At 39.6% G+C, this 11,831-nt stretch overlaps 1 protein-coding gene across 3 annotated transcripts; it reads right to left on the bottom strand.

Annotated features, from left to right (window-relative positions):
• Positions 1-2,371: 2,371 nt before the first annotated feature.
• On the bottom strand, positions 2,372-7,898 carry GPR85 (G protein-coupled receptor 85). 3 transcript variants are annotated; one of them, XM_090042277.1, is made up of 2 exons: positions 7,841-7,898; positions 2,372-6,270 (listed from the first exon to the last, which is right to left on the bottom strand). In XM_090042277.1, the coding sequence occupies exon 2, from the start codon at positions 6,088-6,090 to the stop codon at positions 4,978-4,980; it is 1,113 nt and encodes a 370-aa protein (XP_089898403.1). In that variant the 5' UTR covers positions 6,091-6,270; positions 7,841-7,898; the 3' UTR covers positions 2,372-4,977. The 3 variants fall into 3 exon arrangements, with proteins under 3 accessions (XP_089898403.1, XP_089898402.1, XP_089898400.1); XM_090042276.1 differs by having other exon boundaries at positions 7,739-7,857; XM_090042274.1 differs by lacking the exon at positions 7,841-7,898 and adding an exon at positions 7,455-7,601.
• Between the last annotated feature and the right edge of the window lie 3,933 nt (positions 7,899-11,831).

Here is an 11,831-nt window from a genome sequence, read left to right as displayed (position 1 = left end):
GCCAGTCATTGCCCAATCTGTACTTATTCATGCAATTGTTCTGTCCACAGTGCATGACTTTGCACCTGTCCTTGCTGAATTTCAACATGTGAATTCCAGATAGCATATCCTTTGAACAATAGGGCCTTTAAAGGTGTCTCAAGGTAAGCACCCAAAATCAGTAGTGACTTTTGATCCTTATTATTTGTTAATAGGTGAATCTGAATTTTATGCATGAAATGTACATCCAGATATACTTTATTTCAAATCGTTAAATACTTTAAGATCCATGTTTCCCACTTAGAAAATAAAGGAAGATCAAAGCGATTAACTCTGCATGTCTTTGGTCAGCATATTTTTACATAATGATGCTGTTTAGCTACACAAGAAAAAAGGTGAACCTTGCTATTATCATGGGGCAAGACAGACACATGCTTTCTCCATGCTAGTTAGCAATGACTTTAGCAGTATCCTGAAAGCTTCTTCACTATCTGCTTGGTTATAAAGCACAACAGCTATTTCTAGGTCACTTCAGGAGAATCACTGGATATTGTATCAACCCATCTGATCTGGTATAGGGACATGCATTTCACAGTGCTGTATCATCCCATCTGTAAAAGACAGCTTATGACTCTTTTTTTATTAAATGGAGATCACTGACTTCCTCTTACTGAAAGTCACTGCAATAACTAAAAGAGGAATTTATATTGACTTTTATTTGTGGACAGTATCTTAGCATGAATATTCTCTCCTTTTTTTCTGAAAAGTCCATTAGACTAAAGCTTTAATATGTCCTTAAATAATTCTCAATTCACTTAAATCAGAAGGAAGTTCTCTGCACAATACATAAAACTAACTAAAAATTGCTCAATAACTCACCATTTTTGTTTCATGTTTGAAAAAAATAATGTTCTAGTCAGAATACATATTCTAATTCACCTCTTCAAAACTCATCAAACTACCTTCTTTTATTCTAGAGTAATAATAGGCCTCTGCAGTACTGGACTTCTATTAATAAAAGTAAATGTTCTCATGCATGAAAGACAGAGCAAAGACAGTGTAAGTGAACAAAGGCAATACCCTTAAAAGGAGATAGACACAGTGGACTTCTATGCCCTCAAGGCCTAAAACCTGATTAAAAGCCATTTTGCACCAATATTTTCTAGTGGTAGAAAAACGTTGTTTTAATTGGTTAACTGTATGTTTCTCTAACTTAAAGCATGGTTAGTACTGTTTTTAACTGAATGAGATTTTCAATATTAGATCATTTCTGGGTAGATCAATGACTGCGGTTTCCTTTTTGAGAAGGCAAAAACATTGCAGTATTTTTTTTTTTACTATTTTTCTCTACATCATGTAGATGGCTCCTACTTCAAGGCTGAAACTCCATGAAACAGAAATCCAGGAATGACAGCTCTGAGAGCTACTAGCAGCAGCTGGAAGGAACGTGCTATCTTCTACCTCCTTCTTCAGATAGGGTACTGACACTGGCAAGCCCTGGGGCCTATTATTAAGGGTAGACAGTGGAGCCAACAGATGAAAGAGCATTGGAACGGGAGCAGAGTGAGAACAGCAAGATGAAACATTTCAGCTGGAAGTGGGATTAAGAGAGGGGCTGTCCAGGGGGAAGTTGGGCAAAGAAATAGGGCTGAAGTCATGCTGCTCCCTCCTGTTTTCCACAGCCGAGTCAGTAAAATTAAAAATAAAACAGCCAGCTTCAACTTAAATGTGTAAAAATAGAATGCAAATATAGACATTTTACATTTGATATCAATTGTTCTACTGGAAAAGACCACAAAACCTACCCATATAGTATTCTGGCTCCAGCAGTGGCCTAAACCCTGTTATTTCATAGAAAAACAAAAAGCCCCTATTTCTACAACGAAATCTTCCTGGCCCCGTCAATGCATGCCCTGAAGTGTGAGGTTTGATGCACTAATTAGGATCCAAATGACAAACAATAGAATTACTAGAGACACTATTTAATTCATGTAAACATATAATCCATGTAGCATCCTTATTAGGATACTTGCCTCAACAACATCCTGTGCCAATGAGTTCCACAGAGTAATTATATATTGCATAAAACATTACTTAACATGTTGCCTTTTAATTTCACTGAACATCCTCTTGTTCTTTTTGTAATGGGACAGAATAAAAGGAAGTGCCTCTCTCATGGGACATAAGTAATTATGAAAATACACTTAAAAGAAAAATATCTCTGCTCTGTTGTCAAGTAATAAAACAATGGTGCCTTTTGCAGTTGGTTAAAAAAACCAAAGGAATTGTATCAGACTTTAACATTCCATATTACTGTCAAAAAGAAAAACATTTAGCAAAATATTTGCTTTCATTCTTGTTCACTGTTTATTTTTTTAATTTACATCATTGACTGTTTGCAAAATTTCCAGGGAAATAATTTTATATAGGTTTTTTTTGTTTTGTTTTTTTACTGCATAAGAAGTACAGCCTTCTTAGTATTCCAGAATCATAGTATTATATAAATTTTGGGGCCTGCATCTCCTCCCAAATAAAGTTATTAAGAAAACACAAATGGATGTTTTCTAGGGTCAGGCCCTGCAATTTTTGAAATCCTTATTTGAAAATTACCTAGCTATAATCTTCAGAACTTACATCTACTACTATAACTGTATTTACAACTTTAGTTATTTATATGTACTTTATTACAATATGTAATATCAATGTTCCTTGTAAAGGTTACTATTTTATAGAAATTAGACTGAAGTTATTACCAATCAACCTTTTAGCAAACTTAGTGGGATAAGTTTCAGAATTTTTCTCAATATATAATTTATTTTTTATTCCATTTGCTATTGCAGAGAATTGTTTTAGCTGTCTTAATTTCAAAACCTTTTTCAGTGTAATAAAAAAAAGTATTTTTGGTAGCAGTCTCTTGGTCCCATTTCAAATTATGTTCTGAAATATTCTTATACTGATGAGGAGTCATTATTGTAGTGATTTTTTCTGTTTCAACACAGTATATTAAGCCATGCCTCTCAACCAATCAACCTCAGTATAAAGTGTAAATGAGGTCAAACAGATTGCTCACTAAATCTTTGATCAAGTTGTCTGATCATATATAGATACAGCTCTCTGAATTGTTGTATATGCTGTATAATGTTATCATACAAATTTAAGCATTTCAGTTACTGACTGCTGCTTGTGTATATATAGATTAACTTGCTGGTCATAAAACTACAATGAAAGACAGAGTACACCAATATTTAATTAAGACCACCAGTCTTTTCTCTCAAAAATTAAGAAAGCCAATGTTTTTTAGGTTTGTCCAACACATGATGTTGTGCTTCATATACACATTTTCTAAAATTAAACTGTGAAATTTGTCAAATACTGTGTTGTAACTTTAAATATAACTGACATATTGGAATAGATAGAGGGGTAATTATGATAAACTACACAACAGTGCTATTGTAGATAATATCATTTATCAATCCTGTGGTCCCCATCATTCATGCATTTACAGTTTGGGAATACAGTGACTGCAAAGAATAATAATTCATAATGGCTACATTCTCAATAGTTCATGCTAGCTCACTAGACAAAATAAAAAAGGTTAATTGTATAACTGGAAAAATGTAAATTTTATTCCAAGAAAATTAACAGGCTACACAGGTAAATTTTGGCAAATGCAACTTTATATTGAAATCCACACATCTGTATCTTAAAGAAGGAAAGACTCACAGACTCTAATGTATTTCTAAAATACTAAGAAATCATATATGCTTCCACAATTTAAAACTTAAATAATTTAAAACAACCAATACACCAAAATGTGCAGAAAATATAAACAAGACTGTGCCTTCAGTAGAATAAATGCTTCACAAATTGTGCAAGATATCATACTAAGGCTGCGGTCTCCCCATGACAGCTGTCTTAAAATATAAACATACATCAACTGCCTGTGTTTCTCAGAACAAACTAGAATGGGCAGCACACCTAGAAAAAATCATATCATCCCAGTGATGTGCATACTGATTTTGGGAACCATGGGAGGAAAAAAAAGGAAATAGAGGATTAAGTGATCTTTCATGCACTCCCAAATGACTGACCAGAGTTACTGATTCAATTTTCCTTGCTTATTTGCTTCAATGCTAAACAAAATGGAAGATACTAGATAACCCTTTAAGGCAACATGTGTTTATTCTGTATAATTATGACTGTTCAATTAGGACTGGATATTATCATTAACGTTGCCTAACAGACTGATATCTAGCTTTTTAAAAATATAAATTAGAGTCCAAGAAACTTTATACCAAATCAGCAAAAACCACAGAATACAGTTAACTGCTAGTAATTTCACTGTTAAGGAAAAATGGTATTTAGAAAGAGTATTATATTTGGGGGGAAAAATGGAAAATCTAATCTGAACAAAAATACTGGTTTGGAATGCTCCCCAAAACTTACTCACAAGGCAAACAGATTTGTAAGTGTGATAATCCAATACTGCATGGCACATCTTTAATCAGTTACAGTACTTAAGAGTCCCCAATTTTCAGTCTTTGCAAAACAATAACTGTATGAAATGTTTTAAAGGTCTTCGGATGTCTAAAATTAGTTTTATCAACACATTAACCTCATATCAACTTAATTTATTAAGATGTCCAATGCTAATCTTTTTGATGGTCTTATTTTATGTAGTGATATACACAGCATTTAGCACTGATACTTAGCACCTGCTACTTTCATTATCTAGATTTCAACCACATAAAGGAATTCAGGGCAGTAGTTCAGTCCTTTGTTCTTAATTACAAACCTTCAGCAGTGGTCAGCAGGAACACGTTTAGGTTTAAAATGGGATTATAGGTGAGCTATTGCAAAGACTGCAAAATGTTGCCCAAATCCTTACAACTGCTGACATCCCATTCTTGATTTTCTTCTCAAGACATGGCTACAGGCCACAATTGCTTAGCAGAGAATGGTAGTGTTTCACAAGGCTAAAGATTTACAGATGCTCCCTCATATAACACAGTAAGGTTCCCTTGGTAACCTGGATTTTCTGCAGTAAAGAAGGGTTGTGCTGAAACAGCGCCTCAGCTCCCTGTTGGAGAAAATGCAGACAAAAGGATTGATTCCAGCTTGGGCAAAACTCATCCAGACAGCAGCCGTTAGAAATCCCCCTGGTACTACAGGCCCTCTTGCAAAAACTCTCCAGTAACAAGCTACCAAATAGGGACCCCACAAGGTCAGAAAGAGAAATGTCATAATGTAGAACATTCTGCTGATTCTCTTTTCCATTTTGAACTCATCTAAAACCAGTAGCCTTCTCCTGCCTGTGGTGTTCGCATTTTGCCTGATTCCCAGCAAGGTTGGTGGTGTGGGACCCCTTCCAAATCCAGCCAGCCAATTAGCAGCTGCTTGACCACTGGCTCCGGGACCATGAAAAGTCCAGTTCTGGCTCACCGCTGCAACAAACTGGACTGGCTTCATTTTCCTGCGATCATGAACGAAAAATATCAGCTTGAGGTAGACAAGCTGTGTGGCTAGGAGTATAAGGGCAAGAAGAAGCATAAATCCCAAAGAATCATTGGCCCTGAAGGAACGATGCTGAAAGGTACATTGGTCTTCCTCCCTAATGAATGAGTAGGTGCCCACATCTAAAACTGGGGGGAAAGCCATAGCTACCGAAAGGGTCCACACCATACAGATTACTGCCAAACAAGTCCAGAAGGTCAGCCTCTTTGTATAAAAACGGTGGTGGGCAATAGCTAAGTATCTGGTGACACTTATGCAGAACAGCATGAAAGCAGTGTGGAAGCAGGACAACACCCCCAAAAAGGCAATCACTTTGCAAGTAAGAGTCCCATATGTCCAAGTAGAGCCATTTTTTACAGAGGTGAAAACAAAGGGGAAACAAATTGCAGATCTGAGGATATCTGAGCAGCAAAGATCCAACAAGAAGTAGTAAGGAGCTCTATGCAAGGTCTTATCTTTGACTAGCAAAATGGAGATCAGAAGGTTACCCACCACACTGACTCCTATTATGAAACCCAGGGAAGTCAGTTTCAGAAAGGCTGTTAAAGGAGAGAGATTTTGTAAAATGTTGTCAGCTGCATGGCTGTAGTTCGCCATAGATGGATGGATGATATAGATATTGCCTCAGTCAAGTCTCATGATCTATATATAAGAACAAGGAAAAAATAGATCCATACATCTTACTGAAAATGTAATCCACAAACAGAACTGATCTTGCGTCTAGTCATACAGTACATCCTCTTTTCTTCTTTCTGATTTGTCATGCCATCAAAATATCTGAAAAAAAATGAGCTATCAGTTCTTAAGTTAACAAGTAATGATGTCATAAAGTGCTAACAAAGATGTTAATTTATGGAGGAAGAACCAAAGGAAGGTGTAAATTTGAGTACTATTATTTGTTTTTAAAAACCATGAGGCATGTTCTTTATATGACCTGCATACTTTCTGTATAACGTTATTTTCAGATTTCATGGATTTGAATTGCTTACAATTTTAGAGCTGACCAAACAATGTCCCTTATATTAGGTAGAATACACAAATGCCCAGCTAAAGCCTTGGAGGCTTTGTGAATAAAATAATCCCCAGCTTGCAAGTCCAGAAATTAATCATTCACATCTTTGAAAAATCCTAAAAGGCTGCTGAGATTTTGACATTACCTACATTTATTTTACATCTACAGTATTTGTCAATGTTTTAGAGGCAGCTGCTGTGTTGATATGGATCACGCCCAAAGAAACCCTGCAGAATTTATGTTTTTTAACCCAAGTCACCAAAGCACATTAATCACACAATGTTAGTTCATGCACATTTTAAAGATAAAATGTATTCATTACATCCCCCTATAAACCAAGATTTTATCATTCAGGCTCTGAAATAAACACATAGGCTAGACAGACCACAGCACTGTGTTTTAGGGGGGGAGGGCTTTTCCCCCTGCTCTTGGTAATGCGAATCTTTGAAGCCCAATATTATGATGATCATGATTAAACCCGGGTTCATCTCAATACTGAAGAAAAATAAGGAAACACACCCAAGGAATAAGTGCCCGTCCATTTGGAAGGGTTGGCTTTAATAGAGAGAATAAATGGAGCTCTCTTTTGGGGCTCCACTCCTCCCTGTGAACTGCAACAGAATATATTTCATGCACAGAAAATAATCATCATCATCAGAGGAAGACACTGCTGCTTTTCCCGAGCCAGGGACCCGGGAGCCACAGCAGGCAGGATCAGGCTGCTCTGTTATTCCCATGGAGTGTTTCCTATGCCACCTCGGGTGTACAAAGGCGACTCGCACTGAATCCCAGTCAAACCCGTGCATTCTTACCCCGCACAAAGCGCCTGATTGCTGCTGTGTAAACAGAGGCTGATCAGATCATGGCAACGGTTTAAAACCATGAAATCAGCCTCCCCCCAGCCGCTTCCCCCCGCTCCCCGCTCGCCCCTCTCCATGCACATACGTACACAGCGATGCGGGGACGAAACGCTCCTGTGCTCCGGCGGAGCGCCGCCGCGGCGGCTTTGCAGCTCCATCCGCCCGAGCCCGGCCACTGTCTCCAGCTACGGGGAGCTCGCGGGGAGCCCCGCGGAAGAGGCATTGTCCGTGTCCACTTCCATTATGCAGTTTATTAAAAAAAAAAAAAAAAAAAAAAAAATCCCCAAGGGAGGGAGCTCTCCCTCTCCGTGCACAGACCTGCAGCTGCATCAGCCCTGTGCCCCCCTCCCCCCCCCAACCCCTCTCCTCCTACCTGTTGGTGCTGGAGATCCCCACACACCAGAGCTGCTTCTTTCTATAAATTGCTGATTTTTTTTTATTATTATTATTTATTTATTTATTTTTGCCTTGGTACCTTGACTGAGAATCCAGTCACTGGCTTGGGCGGCGCATGCTCACTGAGCCTCCTTGAGCTGCTTGCCTCGTCCTCCCCTGTCGCAGCGGCACAATATCTCCCAGTAACGCAGCAGCAGCAGCAGCAGCAGCAGCAGCCGCCTCAATGAGGGCAAGGCAGGCGCAGCAGCAGCAGCAGCAGCACATTTCCATTGCAATACTTAGCTGAGCTGGGTGTCTTGGGGAATCTGGGCAAGCCTGAGGAGGAAGGGGTGGGGAGGGGATTTAGGCTCTCTCCCCTTTGGCTCTGCCTTTGCACTCCTCCAGCCACCCCTTCTCACTTACCATTCTGGCCTGGGAAGGAGCTCATTTGGGCCAGGCTTTGCCGCGCATTAGGGATCCTGGATGCTGTTCAGATGCGAGCCTTCATGGCTTGATTTTTGTCTGAAAGGCCGTGGTTGCCCCACGGACTCCCTGTTTTGGACTTGCAGCGCCAGGAGAGGGACCCTAACGTGCTCATTTTAGGTCAGGGATGTTTGGTGAGCGGAAACCGGGACTCCCAGAGATTACCTGTATCTGCCATTAGCCAATTTATTAAAACCCTGGGGAAGACTGTACAGAACAGGCAATGTATTTTATGGTAATTGTTTTACGGCTAGAATAATGTATTTCCGAAGCCCGTTTGCTCATAAAAGGCCAGCCTTTCTCCTCAGACTAGCTGGTGCAAGAAAGCATGCGGTGACATACAAATAGCAGTGTGTGTGTGCCAATACACATGACAGTATTCAATGATGACAGGGCTACAAGGCCATGGACATCATAGGAGTCGGATGATGTCATGGGAACCACTAGAATGAAATGTGAGTGCTGAGATTTGGCATTGATGATCAAAGGTGCCTGTTTCTGTCTCCCTGAGTGATATTTCATTTACTCTGCTTTTTATTGGATTTCACAATATTGGAAATTAAAAAAGCATGTGGGTTTTGGATAATACTTCAGGGAGCACATTCTTCTGCCCTCCTGTATATTTCTTTTTATGGAAGATTACCTCAGAGAAAAGCACAGAAAAGAAAACAGCTGCCAAAATGTAGTTTGATTTCAAGACCATTACAAAAAAGTTCATTTCTAGTGGGGCGATTTTGATCCTCCTACATTGTGAACATCCATCCAAGTCACAAGAAAATCTTTAGAGAGTGGATTTATAGGGTTGTCTCACTATTAGCACCTCTTGGGAGACTTAAATTGCAGTCCTTTATGTTAAGGTGCTATAGAAATTGTTTGGGGTTTGTTGCACTTTTAAAATAATCATTGAAGTCCCCAGTAAAACCCATTGACTTCAGATGGAGTATGTTCAAGCCCGAAGGAGCCACAGGAATGGAAAAGCATGTTTTGTTTTTTGGGTTTTTTAAAACCAATAAACACTCCTTGGAGGGTATAACTAATTTCACATAGCATTTTTCCTTATGCAAAGAGCTCTCATGGAACTTTATCAGAAACAAATTGAACAAATGTGGGCTAGATAAAACTACCATAGGTGGATATTCATTTGGCTCAATAGCTACAAAGAAAGGGTACTTATAAGCAGAGGCATGTAGGAATGGCAGGAGGTTTTGAATGACAGGAGGTAGAGTCCCACAGTGGTCTCTTCTAGGCCCAGGGGTGTTCAATGTGTTTAATATTTCTTTGGATACTGGAACAGAAAGCATCTTGGGCAAGTATACAGATGACATGTAACTGGAAAGGTCTGCAAACACACTGGGGGACGGGAGTGCAAGTCAGAAGAAGTGCAATTGACAGATTGGAAAGCTGGGCTGGAGCTAACAGAATAAAGTTTGATGCTGACAAATGCAAAGTGCTGCACTTCTCAAAGAATAAAAAACATGTATACAAAATTGGTGACAGCTGGCTGGATAGCAGCACTATAGGGAAGGAGCTAGGAGTCTTGGTGGATCACAAATTCAATATGAGGCTGCAGTTGACTCAGCTGCCCAAAAAGTGAATGGGGTTTTGGGCTGCATCAATCAGATCATTAAGTGCAAGATACAGGATGTGACAGTGACTCTTTATTCAGCATCAGTTAGGCCTCACCTAAAGTACTCTGTGCAGTTTTGGGCTCTGTGATTCAGAAAGGACATGGAGAAGTTAGAGAGGGTCCTGAAGGTGGGCAACAAAAATGATGAAGGTTTTGGAAGGCAAGTCATGCAAAGGAGAGGTTAAAGGAAAAGGTGATTAGGAGGGGACATGATAGCAGTCTTCAAATATCTGAAGGGCTGTTGTACAGAAGGAGGAGAACAGCTTTTCTCTGTTTCTTCTGCTACAGAGAGCAGGAAGTTGCAGCAAACTATGTTTAGACTGGATATCAGGAAAAACTTTCATCACTGTTAAAGTAGTGAGGCAGTAGATTAGGAAAGCTGTGGAGTCACCATTGGAGATGTTCAAGAAGATTTTGGATAAACATTGGTTAGAATTTTTTGCCTTCCTCAGAAGTGTTGGCTGCAGACAAGGCTTGGGATTTTGACTGGGATGTGCTAGTGTCCCTGCTGGGACTAAAATCCAGAGGTTCCTGGCTAGAGGGTCTTGCCCCTCTGGTTAGGGTCAGAGGGACATATGGAAGAATTGCTTTACTGTCTGAGCCCCCGAGGTCTGGAACAGCCTGCCATCGGAGGTGGTTCAAGCACCTACACTGAACACCTTCAAGAGCAAATTGGATGCTTATCTTGCTGGGATCCTATGACCCCAGCTGACTTCCTGCCCTTCGGGTGGGTGGCTGGACTCGATGATCTTCCGAGGTCCCTTCCAGCCCTAATGTCTATGAAATCTCTGAAATCTCTGAATTACCACATTTGGGTTGGGAAAGAATTTTACTGCAGTCAGACTGGTATGCACTGTAGAAAGTTTTGCCTTCTTCTGTTGCCCTCTTTCGTGGATCTCTTGAGCATATTTTAACAACCCTTTCAGAAGCAGGATATTGGCCACCATAATCCCCTTGCTTTACCTCTGACAATTTAGTGCATGACAGGGCCGCCTGTGTAATTTTAGTAATAGGTTAGACAAGGATTTTATATGAGATGATTTGGATAGATACGATCTTTCCTCAAGCAGGGGGTTGAACTAGATATCTCCAGAGGTCCCTGCTGTCCATACTTTTCTATGATTCTATATTCTGCTTATGTCCAATCTTGAGAGCTTATATGGCACTAAGGATATGTCTTTACAACACAGTGCTGAGTCCTGCTGAGAAACAGGGTATATTAGGCCAGGAAGAGAGTGCTGAGCTACATGGCTGCACTGCTTTCAGTACTGAATATAGTTCATTCAGAACAAACTTGGGTATCTTTATGTAGCACTGTATTGGGTGCTATAGAGTGGTATGTAAGTGGTTCACAGATTTTGTGTGGGCATTAACTGCTTCTTTTAAGAATTTACTTTTGGGGTAATTAAGCTATAAAAGTTCCGTCACTCCAAACTGTACATTTCTTACTTTATGATTACTTTAGGTAAGCCAATTCCTCCATTTTGTATATCCAGATATATGAAACTAAACATGTAGATACCTCAGACATATTTTTTCAAATAATTACCGTTAACGGAATGACAAAGAAATACCTGGTAAGAGCAGGCACACATCAAATAGATTGAGCAAATGCACTGAAAGAATTCCATGAATGGCTTGAAAATTATGTACCTTTAATAATAGCACATGAACTATATCTTCGGCTTTCTAAATATGAGGAATGTATATTGGTTTCTAGTTCATTTTTGTATAGAGTGTCCACAGGTAGGATTTATTTTTTCGAAAAGAATGCAGTCAAAGTAGATCAGCCAAGAAAGGGCTGGTGAAGAGGCCTAGACTAACTCTCAAGAGCACTTAGTCAAAAAGCCTAAGAGAAAAGTCTGAGAAGACCAGGAGCTAGGTAGGAGAGAAGCCTTAGTAGGGACATTACTCAGGGTCTATTGGTAGAACCTAATGATGGACTTGTGCATGCATCCAAATACCTTTGAGAGTCTGGGCC

The sequence above is a fragment of the Crocodylus siamensis genome, chromosome 4 (assembly GCF_052110815.1).
Source record: "Crocodylus siamensis isolate JL-2025a chromosome 4, ASM5211081v1, whole genome shotgun sequence".
Classification (NCBI taxonomy): Eukaryota; Metazoa; Chordata; order Crocodylia; family Crocodylidae; genus Crocodylus; species Crocodylus siamensis.
The sequence above is the reverse complement of the archived record's forward strand: the minus strand, read 5'-3'. Positions and strand labels throughout refer to the sequence as shown.